The following is a 17195-nucleotide window of genomic DNA, read 5'->3' as shown; positions in this document are numbered from 1 at the left end:
GGCAAATATGGGAAGGATGAGGTGGGGAAAAAACTTACGTGGAAGCTGAATGAGACAGTACTGATCACCTTTTGAATCTATTGGTCATGGTTTGTTTTGATATTAACTCAGTGTAAAGGGAATTTAATATGACTTTGAGGCTATTTGAAAGACTTAAGTGTTTGCTGGAATGAATATTAGAATCGCTGACCTTGAAACTTGTGTGGTTCATAGAAGTCGAGTTTGCAGTTCTACGTGCATCCCGAGGTCTTAATTTAAATAGTTTGCATAAAAACTTCTGACATTGCATGAAATAATTTGCTTGCTTGCATGGTGTGAGCATGATGTATTTGTTGTCACTGCAGTGTCGTCTTATTGTTTTTTCGTTGTCTTTATTCTCAGGAGATAACCTTGCAGAATTCAAGCCTGCAGGAACCGATGATGGTTTCACAGATTTCAAAACCGCTGACAGTATCTCACCATTAGAGCCACCTACAAAAGACAAAACTTTCCCTACGTCCTTCCCTTCTCTGCCCGTTCAGTCAAAACAGCAAACGCAAGCAAAGACCTCTTTGAATCTAGCAGACTTGGATCTCTTTTCCTCTACTGGAGAAAACAAGCAGCCATCCTTTACACCTTCATTTAATACATCAAAATTGGGCTCCTTTCCTCCACCACCCCTTCCATCTACCACCACCCAGCCAGCAGCCAGCAAAAGTTCAAGCTTAGCTGATGAGTTTGGAGAGTTCAACCTTTTTGGGGAATTTTCTAATTGCGCATCAGCCAGTGGACAAGATGACTTTGCAGATTTTATGGCTTTCAACAATAGCAGTGGATTTTCAGAACAAAAACCAGATGACAAATACAATGCACTTAAGCTGGAGGCCGGTCCTGTTCCCCAATCTGGCTCATCTGCCAGCACGGTGAAGAGTGGGCAGAGTTCTGCCACTGCCGCTACGCCCACCAAATATGATATCTTCAAGCAGCTTTCTCTGGAAGGCTCTGGAGCAGGCTTTGAGGAGGCGAAGGACAACACGCTTTCTTCAGTGAAGAGCGATGATGATTTTGCCGACTTTCACTCTAACAAGTTTTCTTCCACGTGCAACAGCGCAGATAAGTCCCTGGTGGACAAAGTTGCAGCTTTCAAGCAGGCCAAAGAAGACTCTGCTTCGGTGAAGTCTCTGGATCTCCCTTCTATTGGTGGCAGCAGTGTCGGCAAGGAGGATTCTGAAGACGCGTTGTCTGTTCAGTTTGACATGAAACTGGCTGATGTGGGAGGAGATCTTAAGCATGTCATGTCTGATAGCTCTTTGGATTTGCCAACAGTTAGTGGCCAGCATCCACCAGCAGCAGGTGAGGAACTGGTTAGATTGCTCTGGTAACGTAGGTGATGGAGATTTCAGTGTTCTTCTGTGTGCTAAATTACAGTATTATGCACTAGTCTTTCAGTAGTGGAAGACTTCTAAATCTGTGCACCCTCTAGCCAACAGCCCCTTAGCAGGGCGGTGTTTATTTTTTGTCTTAGATGACTATAAATAGATTGAACAGTTTGAACTCCATGCCAGTTTATTTTTGAGATTTGACAACATCGTATTACTGGTACCTGTTAGCTATTGTCACTTAAGGGATTCGAGTGGAAAATTTTCTAATGCAAACAATGTCATTCCATTTATATTAGCAAGATGAATGGCAGAGAGCCTCACTTTAATCTCTTGGTTTCAACAAAGCATTTGGCTTGGGGACTTAACCCGCTCTGCGCTTCTAAAAGGGTAGGCAGAACACTAATTTGTGCTGTTAATGAAAAGCTGTCTAATCAACACCACTAGTGTATTCCCGTTACGGTGGGGCTTAATCTGTGTAGCCAGTATTTTACAGGACTGCAAGTAGAAGTATTGCATACACTTTTTAGAGTTAAAACCTTTATTGGAATAATTGTGCAAAGGGCTTGTAAATGCTCGTCTCATGATTGATAGCTTTTGGACCTAAATTTAAAACCACGGGACTTTTCCTTTACCCTGATCAGGTTTTCACCTTCTTTAATTTCCCTTTATGAAAGTACTCCTGAGAGAGTGAATTGACCATCTCCAATCTGATTGCGTATCATAAAACAAATTTCCCAAGTGTCCTGCTTTTTCTTTTCATATGTACATAGGAAGATAAGATGTAGTTAAATGTTCTGTGGCCTTCAATAATATGGGAACCATTACTGTGTTCTAGCGACAAGTATTATGCAGTCAAAGGCTTTTCTGAACAGGGGGGAGCATACAAACTGTAAATGTAAAAGCTGTTACTGCAAGAATTGGTTATTTCCATATGAAATATTTCTTCCATTTTTGCAGATATGGGTAGAGAAAATATACAGTACTGTAATTTTGCATTATATGATATTTTTAAGTAGGAGAGGGAATTAAGTTGGCAACTTTGATGTGGAAGATACTCTATAACAGGGTACAAAATATCAGGAATAATTTATTAGCAAAGACATTTAATTTTCCTATTACTGCTTGGTAAAATTCCAAGTTGAGTGAGCTGTCAAAAACGTAGCACCTACAGTGTATTCTTGAATGTTTACTTTGGTTTTGAAAGCACTTTTTCCTAATATTTTTCTAGCCTCTTTTGGTGGTAGTTTGACTTATGTAGCTCTTCTACAGGATGTGAGCTTTTGCCACAGTGATAAATAATTGCCATTTGTGGCAGGAAAGACTCTTTTGGTTTGTTTGAAGGGGTTAGCCAACCATGTGCTTGTTGCTAAACTTTTGAACTCTGAAGTATTAATTAGAAGCTATTTTTATTAAACTTAAACAAGTCTGTATTCTCCTATGGTGCCAAGCTAGATGTTTTTCCACAGGGAGAGTTTTACTCCATTTAACTCTGTTTGGATTTTGTAGCGGAGCATGCTCTGGACGATCTGTTACGAATACTTCTGTGCTCATGTGTTCCTTTATGTATGTTTGATGCATTTCAAGCTATGAACTGCTGATGTTCAAGTCCTTTTTTCAGTTTACATAAGTTAAAAAGCAGATTTTTTTTCTTCCTCTCAATTTTCTTCGATCTGTAAATCTAATGTCAAAAAGGGACAGTATCCCTTTGTCATCCTCACTGCTGAGAAATGGGAGACTAGTCATTGGGAACCGTATGTTTGCAAGCACCGTGTAACATCTCCAGTGAAACTGCAGCGGGACAGAGGTGCTGATAAATGATTTGACTTTTCTGACATACCAATACAGAGGTCTTTATGCTTTGGCTATCGAGATTTCATGTTGCATAGCTTCCAGGTATGGGCAGGTAGGTCGTTTACGCTGGGAATTAGAAAGAAATCGTTGAGTTGCTTCCCATATGACAGCCTTGGGTCTCTGAGGGAAGAAAGGTTTTCAGTTTTGCTCTCTCCAAAGGGGATACTGTCTCTTTAAACTTTGCTATAATTCGTTGTGTGGAAGGTAGATTATACTAATGTTGCCTGATTTCTCTTGCATATAACCCTTTGAGCACTGGCTGCATGCTGTTAGTTTCAACCAGGCTGCTTCTTTTAACCCAAATTTATGTTTCACTCCAAGACGAAAGCATTTTAATTAACACCTAGTCACGTTACGTGAACCTAATTTGTTCTGCATCCTGCCAAACGTTGCAGCGAGAGCGTACCCTTGCCTGGGTATTCTCAAAGGGTTATCCATTTGCTGCACTTACAAATCTGTGAAGTACCTTTTTCTTTGGCATTATTGGAGATCTCTGTATATTTTAATCAACTTCAGGTTTTTTGCTGCTTTTCTAATGTCTAATTTCAATGAAACATTTCCTGTGTGAATGTGCCTTCTCAGATCTGCTTTGATATCTCTCTTCTGCAAGTATTGACCTGCATGCTTTATTCTGATAACGCCCTTACGAGCTCCTATGTATCACTATCTTTTGTGATCTGTAAGTCCTGCTGTGTTAATAAATATTATCTTGGCATATTTTGAAAATGTGGGGATGTGTGTGATTTGTTGCAAACCAGCAATGTATCTCTTTTTCCTGAAAAATACAAAGTTTAAAGTTATAGTATCCCCTTAAGCTGGCGGGTGCCTTTCTCTTGCAGAGCAGCGTGTGGGTGAGCTTCTTTCTCCTCTTCCAGTGCTTTGACCGCGCTCCCTGGGTGCTTCTGAAACTTGACATATCAGGCTAAACGATATTTTTGAAAAGAGCAGTTTTTGAGAGGGATTAAATAGAGGAGATGTGTGGATGGCAGGGTTGTTTCCGTGAGTTGGTTTTGACCAACTGGAAAATATGTTGCTATCTAGGCCTTTATGAGGAGGAGCCCATTAACCCATACTCTGATATTTATTTAGCTAATCTAGAGTGAATTAAGTGGTGCCCCAAAGTAAAGGGCCCTGCTTCCTTTTTCTGTTTGGGAAGTCCTGGCTTACTAAATATTAAAGCTTTCAAACACGAATGACAGCTGCAAATTTGTATCATGTAATTATGTCACTTTGAATTCCTCCAAATCCTGAGCCACTAACAGTTTGGGATTAACGTCAAATTAGCAGACAAGGTAAAAAGCTAAAAATAATTGAGATGCGGAATAAAATTAAAGCATTATGCCAGCGCAAACTGGGTTCTTGTAGTTCCTCGTCAGAAGAGCAAAAACCAGACCAGTAACCAGAATATGTTTGTCGTCTTTACACCAATCTTGAGAGACTTTAAAAGGAAAAAAAAAAAAAAGAAAGAAAAAAAGAAAAAAAAACAAACACCACCCCTCTTTCATTCTGGCGAACCAGTAGGCTATGCCTAGCCCTAAAGCTTTTTGAACTGAAGACTTGAACATAAGCTTGAGAGACTTAATTCTGCAGGGCTTGTGCTATTAGTATTTGTTCAGTTAATCATACCTGGAGGAGGGAGAGTGATGTTCATGACTCTGTACTTTATTACATTTTTGTCCAGACTTGACAGTCAAATTCACTCACTTGCTCTCATTTAGTATAATTCTGCAAATAGAAGAGCTTAACAACACTTACTTACCCTGCGAAGGCCTCTGACAGCGGAGGGTGCGGACGTGTTTTCTGAACGCCTTCCAAGCTGAGCCAAAGGGCGCAGAGACGCAGCAGCTGCCCTGGGCTTCGGCAGGGCTGAGCTGAGCCCTCTCTCTGCTTCCAATGCAAGCTCAGGGGGTCTTTATTTCGCTGTGAATCGTTGTTTATCATGATAATTAAAAAACAATTAGCAAATTCTTTAATTCCACAAGGTTTGAAGGCTTTTCTCTCCTTTTTCCTTCCTTTTAATTTATCTTACAGTCAGCATTCTTGATGGTTCCCGCCTTAGCGGTGCTAGGTACTGCCATCTTCAACAAAAGTAAATTGGAGTAACTCCCTTATCATTAACGCTGTTCCAGGCTTCACCAGCTGAGAAATGGGCTTTGACTTTTCCTGATTGCTGATAGGCGTGATGCAGATGGCAGCAGTACATGCCAGCCTCTGTAGTCTTCCAGTTTCCGCTCCGCTGTTATCAGGTGAAGCCCCATGGAAGCGGTAAGGAGGTGGTGCCTGTCCCCGTTCAGTCTCTGGGCTCCTTGCGCAGGCTGCTGGTGGTGGTCCCAGCGTAACAGCTCTGGTTTTGGTGCGTTGGTGCTCTTCCACTAGGAACAGAACTAGCTACCACCTGCATCACCCTAACAACCAAAAAAATGACACAGAAGTTATATTTATTCCTCAGGATTTAATATAAATTGAAATATAAAAACCTGAAAGTGTCCTGTGTTAGTTAAAATCCCTAAATGTATTACAATCTTCCGAATTGTCTTTTTCAGTTTTCTTTAGAATATCACTAAGGCTGTCAAGGGTTTTCCTTAAATGATTAAACTGTTGACATTGAAGGCTCTAGCTTGTAAATTGCCTCCAGCCATAACTTAATCCTTCGTAGCTGAAATAAATTGTTATAGTTGGCTCAAATGAAGGATGTCAAGTTTTTCTGTAGATGAGATAACACTGGGAAACGGCGTTTTAACTGTATTTCATCCTTTGTCAGGATTCTCCTGTATGTTCCTTGGCAGCTCGTGCGCTGCCTCTCTCCAGCAGCTGCGTGGCTGGCTCGTATAGCTGTAGCTGTCCCCAGGTGATGATCAGGCAGGTTGGACTGTGGTGTTGGTAGTTCAAAATGGAAAGTAAATGGTAAATATTTCAAACCTTTTGCTTTGGAAGACGTACAAATTGGGTTTGGTTTCTAAAGCTTTTGGAAACTTGCTGCGCTCCAGCATGGCACTGTGAAGATCGCTTTTTCCATTCTTGGTTCACTAGAAAATATTTTTAAGGGGGAAAAAAAAAATGTGATTATGTGATATTTGAATGGATCTGACTTTGGTTTTTACAGACACACATGCACCCTGCCCCCATCTTGAAGCGATACGAGAATTTATACCCAGTGTGTTTAATCTGGGCTGTGTTTTGTGGTCTCACCAGTGCAAAGCTGACAGTGCCAATGACATGTGGCTTCAACTTACTGGGTATAAGAGCTTTCGGATTTTTAGAACAAAACTAAACTCAAATCTGCTGTGTTGTTTCTGGAAGACACCACAGAATTGCTGCTGAGATTACTAAGGAATCCTGTTTTATGACGATATATTTCACTGAAATCTATTGCTACATCTCTTGTGGTAGGATGATGGGGTTCCTAACGCGAGATCAATTTAAGATTTGCCCTGCTTCGACAGGGAATTTGCTGTATGCTCTCCAAAAAATGCTAACTAAGAAATGACTTTTAACCTTGCAAAAAAGATCACATATCCCTGAAACAAAGCATTTTCATAGAATTTGGAATGGATTTAGTCTTTGCTCATTTTTTTGATAAAATTCGATGCTTCTCATCAGTTGAGATTCTGTCCTTACTAAAAGTGTCCTCCAGGAGGAAATGGCGGTAGCATCTGTTGTCTCTAAATGTGATGCTTAGTTAGAAGTAATTAATTTTTTTTCCACTTAATCATCTCTTGCTTTGAAAAAAAGATTACTGAAACACATGCATCTTTTAAAATTTTGAATTGCCATACCAGCAAAATGAAGCTTTTATTACCCTGGAGGTGATAACTGCAGCATTTTAACTGGAGCTTTTTTATTCATTAAATGTGTTGGCAGCCTTTAAGAAAAAGGCTATTGGAGCAGTAGTTCTGAACACTGCTTAATAAAACAATCTTTTGGCCAATAATAGAGATACCCACATCATGAAGAGTTCTCTAGGGTCAACCAAGAAGTGCTTTTCCCATGTAAACTGCTTGCTCGCTTATTAGTCTGGTGGCAAGTTGCTCCGCTACCTGTTGGGGGAAAAAATGCTCCTCTCTTCATTATGCAGCAAATGTGCTAAGAGCTCAGATAAGCCTTAGTTTTGCCGTAGCTATGACAAAGGTTACGGTTTTGCTTCCTCTGTTCAAAAGCATCTGACTTGGGCAAATGATTCTATGAAATGCAGTGCATGGCACAGCAAGAGGCTGGGGTTCTTGCAATAGAATAAAAATTCTTATAAAAGCTAGTTTACCTTGGATTATGGACAGTTGAACGTACATTCTTATTTTTCATACTTTTCAATAAATTTTTTTAGGACTGCTTTAACTGTAAACACTTTGTCTCTGAACACAGTATTTTTCCAGTAATATAATACTCTTAGGAAAGTTTATTCACCAGAGTAATCCTTTCATAATTATCCAAATAACTAAAATGTATAGAATTGAACTATTACATTTCATCTCGGCTCTTACACCTATGCAGATGGGTTTCATGTCTGCATGAATTCCCGTCGAGAATCCTGAGTCTTAGTTTGTGAATAATTAAAATATTGTTCTGCCTTCCCTGCTGTGACCTATTGATTGCGGGCAAAGCACGGGGAGTTCAGGATTCCCGCTGAAGCCTGCTGCTCGTCCTGCCTGTCCCTGAGCCAGGATGGGATCAGGAGTACGCTGACCCGGTCCTTTAGGATGTGTTTGCAGCTCAAACTCTCACCAGTTATCAAAGAAATCATTCACAATAGATCGTGCGGATCTTCGCGGTAGGATCATCACTCTTTCTTTTCATTTCCCGGTGAACACCGAAACAATAGCGATGCTTAAATCTTTCCTGGGTTTTGGAGTCAACACAAATTGAAAAAAAAGAGGTTGCCTAGTACACTGTGGTGTTTTCAAAATCCCAGGATTAATTACAGTTGGCTAACATTTTGGTGGTTATGCTGGCACTCTCTTTAATGCTCGCAAAGCTTTCATTTAACTTCTTTAAACAAAACCGTATATTTGAGAGCACAAGGTGTGGTTTCTTGTGATAAATTACCGATGCCTTGCAAGTCAGCTCCTTTTCACCTCGGAGCCTTCTTTCTATTCAGTTTTGCCATAAGCAGGTGATTTCATCTGTCTGTTTACCCTTCTGTAAACTGCTTGCTCTACAAATTTAATATTCGAATGGCACTTTGAAATCTTGCTGTCTATGTGCAAGGTGCTAACGTTTGTTATGGAGATGCTGTCATGTGCAAATGCAGCAGCTGCAGGAGGACTGTCCCTTAGGAAAATCTGATCGGCGACACGCCATGCCTCGCTGACCCATTGCAAAGGGCCTTTTCGCTTTATTGTAGTAGCCGTTAAACTCTACCATTAAATTGTATATTTGTTGGACTTTTTAATTAGCTATGTATGTGGGTCATGCCTGGAAAGCAGCCTAAAGCGTGGCCTGCTCTCCCCTTCCAGTAAAATGAATAAATGAAGGCAGAAATGTTTTGTTAAAATGGCTTAATCCTCAGGCTGGTGTGGCCAGATTGAATAAAGAGGGCAGCTGGAAAGTCAGCTTGTTCTCACCCCGGCTGTATTAAACAAAGTTGCTGCTCCTGCGTGTCAGCCGGTTAAGACCATAATGTTTATCAGAAGAGTCTCAGCTAAAACGATGCTAAGAGAATATATTTTCTGGTTTGGGTTTGCTTTACCTTGAGCCCGTTTGACCCTAGGCACTGAGCAGCGGCTGAATGTCTAATCCAAACTGACAATTGTTAATGCTGGAAAACAAATGCCAAATGTAGTATAGGAGGGCTTTTTTTTTTTTTTTTTTTTTAATGCTTTAATGAAAACTATGCAGCCCCTGGCTCTCTGTGCCTTCGCTATGGATCAATCTCAGTCTAAACGTGAAAGATCAGTTGAACGAGTAGCGGACAAAGCCCAGCAGACCCCAGTCACTGTGTAGGCTCCTTTGCTGGCTCTAATGTAAGCAACCAGGCTATATCTTATACCTGCTCATGGCAATGAGAAGAACCTATTGGCGCATATAATTGCCGGGTGAGTATAAATGTTTGGAGCTTTCTGCAAAATAATTGGATTTTCTCTATACTTAACTGAATAAATAGTTTGTAAAAGCTAAAACACGATCTTCGCAATATTCGTGTCATTCCTGGAATCTGTAAGTTTGAAGAGTCGGCCGTGCGGCACTGCAGTAGCTGTGATAAGCTTAAACAGGACTTCTATTTTTTAAAAATTCTGGCAGCACATTTTTATACATTTATTTGTATCAAAGCATGAATATAAAATTAGAGTGTATTAATACTTCATCGGAGGGAATGGGAAGGTTAGCCCAGTTTTCTGTGTGGTTGGTTTTGATAAGATGAAATAATGAGATAAGATGTTTGAGTTGCTAATGTTTACATTTTAATTGAGGATTCTATAGCCAGCATCAGAAAACTGAACTGGTGATCTGAGCAGTCTGTACTGTCTAGAAACATTTTTTTTTTTTTTTAGTGTTTCTTCGCTACCTGTAGTGGGATGGTGACTTTCAGCGTAAAATATAAGGCAATATTCAAAGGTCAAGGCTTACATTTATTAAATGGAGATTTTTTTTTGTTGTTTGAAATGCTCAGGTATTTTTCAGGTTATTTTCGTGCAAACTCTAGTTTAAGCTTCATGGGAACAACAGTTCACTGTGTTTGTTCTTGCAGTTCTTTAAGACTCTTAGCAAGTTGCTACTGTTTATATACAGTGTAGAGAGATTAACGTTTGAACTTCAGCTTCTAATTGTAGGGGTTTGTTTTTCTCAGATATAGATGACTTAAAATGTGCCCCATTTGGAAGCTATAACAGTGGGTCTGCAGTGAGCAGCCTGGCAAGCTATGACTGGCCCGACAAAGACGACATTCATCAGGGCAAGAAGCTCTCCTCCTTTGTCCAGTCTTCAGGAAGTGGATCCTCTGCGGCTACTTCTGTCCTTCAGAAGAAGGAGACCTTGTTTGGCAGTTCAGAAAACATTACCATGACAACAGTTTCCAAAGTGACAACCTTTTCTAGCGAGGATGCTTTACAGGATGTTTCCTTTGCAGCCTTTGCAAACTTTAAAGACTCTGGACCGATATCCAGCGGTCCAAGTGACGAGGACATTGCAGACTTTGGTGATTTTGCAAGACCTTCATCAGAAGCACAGGATGCAGCAGCAGCAGCAGCTGACACAAATCAAGAGGCAGACTTCCTTACTAGTGGTATCTCTTCTGAACTGCGAAGAGAATCTACAGATGACTTTGGAGAATTCCAGAGTGAAAAGCCAAAAATCAGCAAGTTTGACTTCTTGGTGGCAACTTCCCAAGGCAAGGTGAAATCTAGTGAAGAAATGATCAAGAGTGAACTGGCTACCTTTGACCTGTCTGTTCAAGGTAAGCCTGCTCAGGAGGCTCATAATGCATGTGCTTATCAAAGGCTAATTTTTCTAATCAAATTCTAAATTAGCCGATGGGCATTGTTCCAAAGGCTACTGGAAACAAGCTGAATCTTCTCATTGATTTCTATTGCGTTCGGAGCAGGTCTCGTTCTAGAAGAAAAAAATTTTCGTGCCAAAAAATTGTAAGAATTGAGGAACTGGGGAAATTTGCACCAGTCACGGAGTAAATAGAAGGCTTTGTTCTTCTGGTGTAGTAGTGCATCCCTTGCTACTACTTTATTCATTTTAAATAGTCCGTGCCTTTATGAGTAAAAGACTAACTTGTTTATATCCTAACTTTTTAGGGTCTCATAAAAGGAGCTTAAGCCTAGGTGACCGAGAAATAAGTCGCTCTTCACCTTTACCAGTTTTGGAACAGCCGTTCAGAGATCGTTCAAATACTCTAAGTGAGAAGCCTGCTTTGCCTGTCATCAGAGACAAATACAAAGACTTGACTGGGGAAGTTGAGGTAAGGAATTACCTGGAATTCAAGTAAATTGGCGATGGCTTTCATCAGTGTGATATTAAGAGTGTTCTGTATCGCAGCTCTTTGGGACTTTAGCTATTTGAATTTAGGGTATGATTCTAAGATGGCATCTGAGTAAGGTTAGATGTTTTAACTGGAAACTGCTCATAAAGGAGGTTTCTTCTTTCCTGTCTAAAGTCTTGTGAAGTGGGAAAAAAATGCTATTGTCTGAAAGTCAGTCGGAATCACTTGACCTTGCAGTCTGAGCTTGTAACTGGAAATTAGTTATGACACAAATCTAATCCCAGCTTTGGCACTGAGACCATTGGCTTTGGGAAATGGCTTAACTTTTTTGGCTGTGTGGTAGTTCTTTCTCTTGCTCATCTTGAGAATAGATGGTAAAAGGACTCATTAAATTCTGCTAATCCCTATTTCTAGAACAGCAGACCTGTAACAAATGTGTCAGGAGTAGGTACGTGTAATGCAAACTTTTTACCCATTCATATATGTTCTTCCTTTTGAAACCAGTTCTAACTCCCAGAAATCAAATTGTAGAGTTCAGGTGCAAAGAGAATATTTAAAGAATGGGGGGGAAATTAGGAATAGGTATGTTACAAGTTTACTTGCTAATCTGCAAATAGTCTCTTAAAATACCTGTCTCTACTGTATGTCTGTTGTGATAGGAGAAAGGGAAATGTGGGTAGGAACGAGATTCAGACTGCCCTTTTCTTTCAAATAGGAAAGTGAGAGGTATGCATATGAATGGCAAAGATGCTTGGAGAGTGCCCTGCAAGTAAGTATATAGTCTCCTCCAAAACCTTTTCCTCCTTCTGTAGGTGCCACCTCATTCAGTGTTTAAGACCATCTAGGCATAGAAAGGGTGTGAATCGGCCCAAGCGGATTACAATTTTTAAGCCAAAAGCTGTCACGCAGCAGAAGTGTTACCTCCTCAGTTAAAGATCCTATGCTAATCTCCCTGTCATTGGTGATTAGGTTGGCTTTTGCCTAAATTTGCCAGTTCACGAGTTAATTTGGTGTTCCTGTGTTTTGGGTGCCCAGTAAGGCATGTTGTTCGGGGCACTGATCCCAGCATCTGGCTCTTCAGCACTTCTTGAGAAACAGGCTTGTTTAATGTGCTGTGCGGAGGGGCCAGTCATTTTCTGGTGACGGCTGGCAGATGTTTCACAGCCAGATTACTTTTCCTTAAAATTTCTTCTTTGCATTTGAGTATTAGAGAGCCAGAACTGTGAATGCTATTATTAAACTAGATAGCAATGCATGCATACTCTTAAAACTATTATTTTGGTAATGAAAATATTTGGGGGAATACATTAAGGTTTTAAATGTTCATACTTTTCCCCTGATCTACTTATAGTTACAGCATGAATATACAAAACCATGTGATGGAGTACGGCAATTATTTCTTATTTAATTTGCCTCCTTTTTTGTGTAACAGTTTCTACTGGGGACAATCGCGTTTGTAATAATTATTTTAAGGTAGATAACACCATCATTTTATGAAATTCATTTCCACCAGGTCATAAAGAAAGCAAATGATACCTTAAATGGAATAAGTAGTTCATCCGTTTGCACTGAAGTTATCCAGTCTGCTCAAGGCATGGAATATTTACTAGGTATGTTTTCATTTACCGTGTCTTACATTGAAAGTTCTCCTCTGAAGAACAGTAGTATATAATCACTCTTTCTAAAATGGTATCATTTTTTAGCTTAATCTTTGCCTGCACCGAAATAATGAACAACTCTTCTGCTAAATAAATGTAACTACTACCTTGGAATAACCGTCCATGGCCACCTTTTGCGTGCCATGCCTGTTTTGTGCAGCTTCTGCGTTAAAAGTTTCAGGAACCTGTGCTTGCAGTGAATTCTCTGCAGTCCTCCGCTGTGTTTTATATCAACAGGGGTTGTCGAAGTCTACAGAGTAACCAAGAGAGTTGAACTGGGTATCAAAGCAACTGCTGTTTGCAGTGAGAAACTCCAGCAGCTGCTGAAGGATATTGATAAAGTGTGGAACAACCTAATAAGCTTCATGTCACTTGCTGCTTTAACGGTAAGACCAAAAATAAGCTATGTCTTTACTAAAAGAAATGTCATAATTATATGCAAAGTGATTTCACGGGGTGTCCTAACTTTACAGTTTGTGTTTTTCTCTTGCAAAATGGAAATGCACTTATTTGTGAAATCCAGTTTAAAGCTCTCTGTAAGAAAACCATTATTTATGTACAAACGTGATGTTATCTCACTTAGTGTCTTAATGATTTAGATGATATCCTGTGTGTCTGTGGACCTCTCCAATAAGGGACGTTTAATAAAATTTAAATAAGCCACTTTACGAAACCAGAATAGGGTGGACATATCTTGTCTTTGTAATATCCCTGCAATTAGTTTTAACGCTCACAATAGAGGAGCACACAGTGTAGCAACACAGGAATAACTAAACTGTTTTCCTTTCTCTCTGCATTTGGAAATGCCTAAGTTTGTTTTGGTTCCTGCTACAGACTAAATAGCTTTTCCTCCTCTGAATAGAACTGCCAGAAAAAGCTCAATTGCTCTGAGACAGTCTGGTAGGAGCTGAGAGCTTTCTACATAACTGGGCGAGCGTTGCAAGGAGAGATGGTGAGGGGCTGCCTGAGGGGTGGCCTTTAAGAGAAGGAGCATCCCATGGGAAGGGTCTGCAAAGGAACTGGGAAAAAGAGGGGCACGTTGGGGCTGGGTACAGAATACACACAATTAGAAGGCAAGAAAATCACTTTGCCATTAAATATCTTGCACTTTTTTGTATATGTATGTTGCAGGAAATACAACGTGCAAAATGACTGACTTTAAGCACAGCAAAGCTCATATTTTTAGGGAATCATCTGTCTGTAGGCGCTTGATATCGTCTTGCATAATGGATCCCTTTAACTCAGTATATACCTAAGCAGTCTTTAACTCTTAATATCAGTACATGGCAGCAAGCACCAATAAGCAGATCATTACCATGGCTATATTTTCAGTGAACATTTTAATTTGTGGCTTCCTTCATGCGATGCAACTATGGCCACTAAAGATTTTTGCTCCCCAATAAACACTTGTTTATAAGAAGTAAGGCCCAGAGTACCTGGTTTCTGCTTGCAATAGCCATCTTCAACTCACTGTCATTCCCTGCAAAGCAGGTATTATAGATGATCAGTCCCTTTTTACCCACCTTTTACACATTTTAAACCTCTCCAGTACAAACAGTGGTGGCAAGCAGGTATTTTTGGCAATGGCCTGTGTCGCACAAAGCCTGTCATAATATGAAATTTATACTTTCAATATTTTACTGCTTGGCAGATGAAGTTGATAAACTGGGATTCATCTGTTTGAACTCTGGCATTGTTGAGAGTAACAATCTAAAAAGCTATCGGGATCCTCTCCTGCTTTAAGCAAGTGGATTAAAATTTAGTTCTTAAAGTGCTTTTCCTTGGAAGATTACAGGGATTACCTTGAAGTCCAAAGCTCGGCCACGTGTTCTCCGAGCTGCAGCGGCTCCGGGCTGGTAGCGGTCCTGCTAAATTTTAAGCCTACTAGGAGCTGTGAATAATGACTTCTCCTACACACACGGTACCTCTGAAGTTATCTAAGAGACAGGGACTCCTGCCTCCTGTAGCTCTCAAAATCATCCCTTTTTGTTTCTCTTCTCCGCCTGGGTCACTGGAAGGTGTGGAACCATGCCTTCTTCCCCCGGTGTTGCAGTCACGTATCCCAAATGATGCAGAAGTGCCAATTAAGCAGAGAGAAATATTCTAGCTCAGAGGCATGTGCTTGGAAAGGTTAATTTTATCTTTTAAGGGATTTTGTTACAAGGTAATTTTATGCACAGGCTTGTGGTTTTTCACTGCAAATTACAGGATGACCTTCTCATTTGCTTCACTCATGCATTCGGTAAACAAATATTAGAGTGCCTTTATTAATTTGATTGATCTACTTAAAGATTAAAGGGCTTTTTTTTCAGGATTCCAATTATTCTCCAGCCATTCGGCGGGGGAGCGTGATCAGCATACCTAGAGTATGGATTAAGAGTACACGTGTTCCATGATCACACCATTTTTTTTTAAACTTGCATTTCTAGTCGTTGTTTTTATTTGCACTACTATCTTCAGGCAAAACTTCCACAGTTTTATACCAACCTCATGCAAAGTTTTAAATTATAATTTATCTTGTGGCTGAAATGTAAGACTATGTACTGGAAAAATGACTATATTGATTTATTACTTATTTGCAGGCTTATTCTCCCATCCTTTGCCTCTCTTTAACCTGAGCTTCTGTATGGCTGGGGACCTTAATTCTTCTATGGTTTGGTTAACCTTAATATCCCATTTTGTACTGCTGTGCCGTATTCTAGCTTCAGAAAAACCTTCAGAAAGAATAACAACTGCCCTTTTTTGATCAGGCAATAATGGGGAATTCCGGACAATAACCACTGATACAGACGCCACTTCAGATGTTAACTAGCGAAAGCTGTGCTGGCCGATGGCTGGTTTCCTTGCAGCTGCACAAATAGTTGTTGCATACCACTGTTTATCTCCGTCCAGTTCTTAATACGCTGCAGTTGAAATGTAGCAGCCGCCGCCTGGGCTCTTTCCTCAGAAGTTTCTTCCTCTTTTGATGTGGGAACGTGGAACTTAAGAATTCTTTCCTTTATAGTCTAACCCTTTTTCAAGAGCTTGAGTGTTATAAATTAATGCCGATGGAGATTGCATAGCAGGATTGCAAATACATACTAATGGCTTTGATTGAGTCACGCATCAGCTTACAAGAAAATGGAGGATGTCATCCCTGCCATGTTGCCGGTGTGATACCATGGCTCTCGGTAGCAACCAGATCGATAATTTTTATCATGATGTCTGAAACTTTTTCAGTCACTGAAAATGCCTAAATTTTATTGTCTCGTTTCTTTAGCCAGATGAAAACTCACTGGATTTCTCCTCTTGTATGCTGCGTCCAGGGATTAAAAATGCCCAAGATCTTGCCTGTGGAGTGTGCCTCCTAAACGTGGATTCAAGAAGTAAAGTAAGTATAATGGCCCCTGCTGTTTAAACTCATTTTTACTTTACAGTTTAGACTTTCATTTGGGCCTTGGGTCTATTTAAAAAAAATTCATGGCTGTAATTTGTCACTGGACGTGGCAAAGGCAAAAGCTGACGTATAGATGGGACTCAAATAGTCCATGTCCTATGTTCATTGGGCTTTGGGTATGACAGAGATGTGGATAAAGGGTTGAGTTAAATTGTTCATAATGGGGAAGAAACTGGGATACTAAGACTTTAAAAGTACATACGTATAACTTTTAATGACTTTTCTTTATGAAATGCATCTCTGAGGATCACCAGGAGGGGACTATTGCAATTAGCAGAGCTGGGAGGGAATCCCAGGATACGTACAGAGTAATGCCAACCACTTAACGTATATCGGCAGTTTTGCTGACTTTTTGGTTTCAACGTTATTTCAGAAAGAAGAGAAACCTGTGGAAGAGCTTCCTAGAAAAGTATGAATCTGTAAAAAGCATATTCTTTATAGATCATTCTTAGTTGAGTGTGGAAGGCTGAACTGCTAACTGGCCTTCAGCTGTCATTCTCAATTGTACCAATCATGAATCCTTTTCTTCTAGTCATTTTTTGTGACCGTAACACTTGATCTGATCAACTAACATGCTCTAGAGCCTCCCCTTTGTCTTGTCTGCATGCCTGTATCTTGTGAATAGCTTTCTGGTTTTGTGCTACTTCTGTTGTGTTGTAGAAAATTCACTGCAGTGAGTTTCTGAATTTGTAGCTGCCTGTGTGTCTGTTGCAGAAGGGGGGGAACTGTAGGGGTGTTTTTTGCTACAAATATTGACTTTTGTCTATATGTAGTAGGCAATGGCATTTTTAGAAATCTCTGCAGGAAATCCAGGGTGTGGGGAACAGGTTTAGAATATTTTTTTAAATAGGTAGCTGTGAAGCATTGGAAAATATCTCCTAGCAACAAACATCGAGATGTTTGAAGCTTGTTCATGGCTTCACACACTCTGTTCAGAAGCTCCTATTGTAAAGCAGATTCAATTAACA

At 40.2% G+C, this 17195-nt stretch overlaps 1 protein-coding gene across 6 annotated transcripts in view; it reads left to right on the top strand.

Moving 5' to 3' along the window:
- SYNRG (synergin gamma) overlaps window positions 1-17195 on the top strand; it is a 44121-nt gene that overhangs the window by 22515 nt on the left and 4411 nt on the right. For 4 of the 6 annotated variants that reach the window (XM_087751799.1, XM_087751798.1, XM_087751797.1 and 1 more), the window contains 8 exons: window positions 382-1332; window positions 9994-10599; window positions 10949-11112; window positions 11849-11902; window positions 12647-12743; window positions 13029-13177; window positions 16051-16161; window positions 16601-16636. In XM_087751799.1, the coding sequence (XP_087607925.1) occupies window positions 382-1332; window positions 9994-10599; window positions 10949-11112; window positions 11849-11902; window positions 12647-12743; window positions 13029-13177; window positions 16051-16161; window positions 16601-16636 (2168 nt within the window). The remainder of the gene's footprint in view (window positions 1-381; window positions 1333-9993; window positions 10600-10948; window positions 11113-11848; window positions 11903-12646; window positions 12744-13028; window positions 13178-16050; window positions 16162-16600; window positions 16637-17195) is intronic. The other 2 variants (XM_087751800.1, XM_087751795.1) reach the window with 1 other exon arrangement.

The sequence above is a fragment of the Nipponia nippon genome, unplaced genomic scaffold, assembly GCF_047370975.1.
Source record: "Nipponia nippon isolate SJK-2023a ecotype South Korea unplaced genomic scaffold, ASM4737097v1 scaffold_15, whole genome shotgun sequence".
Taxonomy (NCBI): domain Eukaryota; kingdom Metazoa; phylum Chordata; class Aves; order Pelecaniformes; family Threskiornithidae; genus Nipponia; species Nipponia nippon.
This window is presented reverse-complemented; position numbering and strand designations above follow the sequence as displayed.